Source organism: Terrapene carolina, unplaced genomic scaffold (genome assembly GCF_002925995.2).
Source record: "Terrapene carolina triunguis isolate 2854851 unplaced genomic scaffold, T_m_triunguis-2.0 Scaffold26986, whole genome shotgun sequence".
Classification (NCBI taxonomy): Eukaryota; Metazoa; Chordata; order Testudines; family Emydidae; genus Terrapene; species Terrapene triunguis.
The window spans coordinates 1,063-7,201 of NW_020691337.1; the positions used below are offsets into that span (position 1 = coordinate 1,063).

The 6,139-nt window shown below is 44.0% G+C and overlaps 1 protein-coding gene across 1 annotated transcript; it reads right to left on the reverse strand.

Moving 5' to 3' along the window:
• Positions 1 to 3,544: 3,544 nt before the first annotated feature.
• Positions 3,545 to 4,237, reverse strand: LOC112118210 (claudin-22). Its single transcript, XM_024216434.1, has one exon. The coding sequence runs from the start codon at positions 4,235 to 4,237 to the stop codon at positions 3,545 to 3,547; it is 693 nt and encodes a 230-aa protein (XP_024072202.1).
• Positions 4,238 to 6,139: the final 1,902 nt, after the last annotated feature.

Here is a 6,139-nt window from a genome sequence, read left to right on the forward strand (position 1 = left end):
TCTTTGTCCAGACGTACATCAGCCCATCTAGCAAGAATTGAGGTCTAGACAAATGGAGCCACTTGTAGAGAAGCTTTTTGTATCTTACTTCTGGGTGAAGTTCACCCACCTTGAGTACTGGGTCACCTAAGGCTCTTTCACCCACCTGTCCTCCGCTGTACATATTCCAGAGACTTTGACATGCAGGTTGCTTATTTTGACAGGCCACCCAAGAGAAATTCCTTTAGAGAGCCCCACTTTGAACCCCTTTCTATTTCGAGTCGTTCTGCAGTTGGCTCTCTATATGCAGAATGCCTTCAGTAAACAGCCATTTCCAAGCACACAGCAGTGACTAATTCGCTTGGATTAAATTAGCAAAGAGGAGGGAGAAACACTGTAAGCTCCTGCAGCCAAACTGTTTATTCATTTGGGATTGAAATGTTTGAGTTTCATATTCAGTTGCTCACATAAATCTGCATTATCGCAGAACCATTACCCTTTTTATAGTTAAGCTTCTGTTAGCATTTCCCTAGCAAAACACAGATTTATTCCAACAGTTCAAAACACAGCTGTAAAAATAAAATAAAATAAAATAAAATAAAATACCTTCCAGATGGGGACTCGATGGGCAAATGGAAGATAGACATTTATAGGGCTGGGTTAAGAGTGCAAAATAGTAATAATTGGTGGAGTTCTGTTTGAATGCAGACAGGTGAGGATTAGTTGTCAATGACGGGGTGACTCACTTTGCCTGTTTCACCCTCACCTGGTTATTTAACTTTGGAGTTGGGGTTCACCCTCTTTTTCCCCAGTTAACAGAGAGTCAAAACTGAAAACACTCTTAAAGAAACCACCCTACCACTGTGCAGAGATAGTCACATACCATTACCTTTTTAAGGGGTGATGGTGGAGCCAACGGCCTTTGATATTTCAACTTTGTGGCCTTATTTGTGTTTCATATTGTGGCCTTATTTGTGTTTCATATTGTCCATTGGGATGGTGGTGATTCTCTTGTTTCCTGGCTACTCTCTGTTATCATCTAGTACCAAAACACTCAAGAGACCTCCGTTTTTGGTAGTTTCAAGTCTGGCTTGTTGGAGGAGTGGTGCATGGGGTTCTGAGATATCCCTAACGCTTTGTCTTCCCTGTCCCCGAAGTGCCTATCTGTTTTGCCATATAGGTAATTTCTCATCAAGTCTTTACTCCATGACCCTGCTAACAATATTTGCTGTTCACCGCCACTCTAGACTCCCTCATGTCCACTGTGCTATGTTGAGAGTTTAGTAGAGGGTGTGTAATTTTAAAGACCCCTCTGTGCAAGAACTAAACCAGTCATACCCCTGCAAAAAGCCAGTTTGGCTGCGACCGAATAGGATGTGATTGGGGGAAATCCTAATGTACACAGAGTGCCATTGTTCGTACAGTCATGGGGATATTTGTCCCATTAAACTACTACCAAAAATATATGAACAATAGACCTCCAACTCCACACATAGCAAAAAACAAATATTAGGAAATTAAAGGACTTGTTTACTGTAACACTAATCTGCTTGAAGAGCCCAATCCAGTGTCCAGTGAATTCCATTGAAATCTTTCCATTGACATTGGATCAGGCCTTAAAGCCACAAACGCATAAAGGGAGCCTACTGACGCTAAAAAATCTGGGCTGTCACCACAATTCTTTTCTCTCCCCGCTCACTCCCTATGTTGGTTTCCCCAGGGTGCGGATGACAGTGACAGCCAACACCTAAGAGTCTCTTTTGCCTTTGGGGGTTTGTCAGGCCCCTGGAAAGCAGCAAACAGTTTGTGTAGATCTTTGAAAAGCACATTCCACCAGCCAAGAATGTTGCCCTCCTGCCCCTGCGTTTTGCATCTCTTGATCCTTGTTACAGAAATCCGACTCTTGGCTGCTGCTCCTTACAGTTCCTAAACTGTCTGTCATCGACTAATTTCCACAGCAACCAGCTGTGTTGCCACAAATACGGGATTTTGACTTGGTGTGGGGCAGCGGGAGGGAAAGGGGGAAGCTATTGGGAGGTGAAGGCAGCAGCAGCATCAAGCATTGTTTCGCACATACTTAACGGACAACTGGGAGCAGCAGAATTGGCTGAAGAAGAATGCCGTTCCGAATTTTCGGTGGGTTCCTTTCAGTTCTTTTTAACATGAATTTTAAGGTTCTAATATGTATGCACTTGGGACCTGATCCAAACCTATTAGAGAAAATGGGGAGACCTTCTGTTGACTTGGATCAGGCTGTGAGACCACATCCTGAATTATACATACAAGCAAAGTTCCCATTCATGAAAAAAATACGTGCATCATTTCAAGTAGCGATTGGGAGATTTGAAAGGCTGATGGAGGGTGGATTGTTCAGGAAGCTCGGGCGGGCTCCCTAAAGTTCATTTTTTGGCCTGTCCGCAAAGTTTCTAAAATGTCCTGGGTTCAGCCAGGCTAGGAAAATCTCTGCGAATAACCTTGCTCTCTGCATATTGGTATCTATGCTGGGACGAAGAGCAAATTGCAAAACCAAACTTTTTAAACCAAAAGTGAACTACTTTGATTCTCAAAAGAATTCTGGTTTTGGATGCGGGCTTCCTTGGATTGATCTCATTGTCACAGACATTGTAAGCAAAGGTTTTAAAAATAACAAAACAGAGTTGTCAAATAGTACTGTAGCATCAGATTTACTCCTGATCAGGCTAAAATGAGTATTTAACAGGTTTCTTATATATAACTCTATTAGTAGTAACAGTAAGTGAATACAAGCATTTTTTTGGTAGCCAAATGAAAATTTAGGAGATCTTTAGAGGAACAGTTACATTCTAATTGTTATACACAAGTGATCTAAAAAAGAATTAAATTGGATAACATTCTAATTGTGGGTCTGATATTTTTATGATTTCACTGACTAGTAAATATATGCCTCTGATTTTGCACCTTTCATGGATGTGGAAAATGCATTTTTTGTATAAACTGACTTTCTATAAGAAAATTTTGCTAGATGAACAAAAATACTGCAGCGTTGCTCTTTATAGTTAAAATCCTGCATCCCCATCTTCTCCTTTTATGCTGTTCAAGATGCAGTTACTTTTTGAGAGCACAGAAACATGTTGCCATCAAATTGAATAATTTATGTGGTGGAATTTATCTGTGTATAGATAGATAGATATTTCCTCACCCACCTTGTCTCCCTACAATGGACAGTTAAGGAGCGATAACCTTCAGAATTGTGTACAGATGTTACTATCCTATCAGAAATTTCCAAAGATGCTCAAATAGAATAATCAATAACATGCTGCATTTAAAATGTTGCTAGAAATATGAAGTGCTATTTAGTTTTCTGTGTTCACCTCGCTGATTTTATAGTGCCAGGCTCAGTTTGCAAGAGTCTCAGAAAAAGCTTTTGCTCTTTAAAACTTACAAACACACAGGAAGACAAAACAAATAGCAAGACTTAATAATTTCTTATGGACAAAAAAGTAGCTAATCATCCTGTAAATCATTATGGGAATTGTCTCAAAATCTGAAAAGCTAGGGAGCAGTACAGAATTCTGTGCCGGAAGTCTTAGATTACCAGGTCAGCGTTTTTGGGGTGTGAACGTTGGCTCCAGTGTCGCATTGCTAATGGACCTTGCACCTGTGTTGGTTCACGGCAAGCTGCTAAAGGCATTGTTGGCATTTCCGTCCCTTTCAAACAGGCTGAGCAGATGGTGAGCAGCCCACCTACTACAAGGAAAAATCCAGCAAACCAGCCCAGGAACATTGCTTCCCCAAATTCCCATCTTGGTACAATTTCTGGGACAGTTTCATCCCAGAATTCATTTACGGTGTTATAGGCGAGCCAGGAAACTGGAACGAGGGTCATAATTCCTGAGATGCCAAAAATCACTCCTCCGCAAAGCGTTAGTTGTTTCTTTAGAGCCGTTTTTTCTTCCCAGGCCTTGCAACAGTCCAGCCCACAACTGGAGATCAAGAATCCAAGGAGTCCCGATCCATTAGAGAGGAACATCAAAATCCTGGACACCCTGAGGTCAAATGGCAGAGCCAAGAAAGACTCATAGCTTTTACACTCCATAATACCTTCCTCTTGCATTACGCAGACTTGCCAAAGCCCCATGGTCCAGATTTCCATTTCATTCAAGTCCAGGTTGAGATTCTTCCAGAGTGGCACAAAAGTCGCAACGCAGGATGAGACCCATCCAAAGAATGAGAGAAATATTCCTCCCAGGTGAACCTTCGTGTTACAGCTCCAAGCCATGCTGATGCTGTGTGAGTGAGCTGTGTGCCGGTCAAGATGAATTTGGGTGTTTGAGCAGAAGCTTTTGGTATTAACTCTTTTGAAGCTGTGCTACAGAGTTGGTTTCCATAAATATGTTCTTTCAGTTGACGGGCTATTGACTGAGAGCTATTATTTGTTTCTAGCATTCGGAGGAGTAGCGTGGGGGAAATTCAAGCTTATACCACTAATTCCTGGGTGTGGCAACAATTATTTTCATGTTTTGTTGGTTTTACTGGATTAAAAAAAAAAATTCTGGCAGGAGTGCCTTCTAGCAGTCCAGCCAATTCAGTGCTGTGCAGTAGGGCATCAAATGATCAGCCCCTACCACAGTACGTAAGCATACAAGAAAACAGCAGTGTGGGACCCAGCCCAGTTCAGCACTTTGAGGCAGATTCAGCTGCTGCCAACAGGCTGGGAGGGTCTCCTGATAACTGCCGCTGAGATTCCAACATGCAAGTGGGCGTCCACAGTGCATTCAGCTACTGAGGGATGGACGTTGCGGTACGCGGATCAAGTCTGGTCTTATGCTTGGTCGTCAAGTGTTTTCTCTCCAATCATTTAGTGCTCCTCACTTGGTGGTCATCTGGCATGGCTGGCCAGGCTTTTTAAGGTTAAAGTCAGTTCTATGAGCAATACTTAAAAGGCCCTCTGTTGACATTTCTATCTGTACTACCTATTCAGCTGATCCTGCCATGAATCAACTCCTCCAGAAGCCAGGTGTGAGGGCAGGTGGAGTGAGCAATCCAAGTGCATTTCACCATTGATGAAAAGGGGGAGAGAGGGAAGCAGACTAAAGGAAGAAGCAGGACAGAGAACTGGGAGAGCAGATGTGGGAAGAGGGAAGAAGGGGAATGTGGAGAGGAGGAGGCAGAGGAATTAGGGGGTCTGTGCCGGGTGGAGATCAGGATGGTAACGCAGAGAGGAAGAATGGAACTGGTGCAGTCAGATTGGTCTCAGACAACACATCTGAGAGTTTTCCCTAAAAAAAGGTTCGGTGGGGAGAGGAGGGTCTGGCTGTCTGTGCAGACTGTGTCACAGTGCGCTAAAGTCTATCTAACTACAACGGGCAGCCAGTCCCATTTTGTTCTGGCCACCACTCCATATGCAAGACGGTTTAGCAAAAGACTGACTAACCCGCCCCCACCAGACCTCAGAAACTCTGCAGTGAGAGGCTTGGCAGAGAAAGTACCTCTGGACAAATGGTAGCTCCAAGAACGACTGGGATGGGGTGTTGAGAAGAACCCTTGAACAGCTAGAGAAGATGTGGAATACTTGAGCCAAACACCTTCCCCCCCCCCCCCCCCGTTAATGACTCCAGCCTGATGAATGACTCTTTATCCCATTCTCAGAGGCTTTTTAAAGTGTTGGCCATTATTCAATCATTAAATAAATATCAAAGGAGCTTGGCGTGCCACAGCGAGGAATCAATTGTGGGCAGGCCTTTACGAGAAATCCTGGCATCTGCATCTCCCGGGGCTCACTTGGCATGCAGAGGGGAAATGCAACCTGTTTGCTCAAGGCGGGGGTTGGAAAGGCTGCCGGCCGGGCAGCACTTTCGTAATAAGCGTAATGACAGCGATCAGTTCAACTGAAGTACTTTACCTTCAAGGAGCTCGAGGCCATTTACAAACGTTGGTGAATTACACCTTTTAATCTGCTCTAGTGGGAGATGGGGAGCACGTACAGGGATCTGATGCCAGGGTGCTGGGCATGATGCAAGGAACAGCCGGCTGCCTTACCCGGATAGGGGAATGAAGGCAGAACGAAGCGAACTCACTTGCCTGAGGTCGCACCCCATGTCAATGACAGCTGTACATTCAGGAGTCCCAACTCCCCGTCCTGCTGCTTTAACCACTAGGGAAACGTCCTTTGATACATATA

Bases quoted from the DNA above. Each gene is read 5' to 3' on its own strand.
- LOC112118210 (XM_024216434.1), bottom strand. From the start codon at position 4,237: ATGGCTTGGAGCTGTAACACGAAGGTTCACCTGGGAGGAATATTTCTC.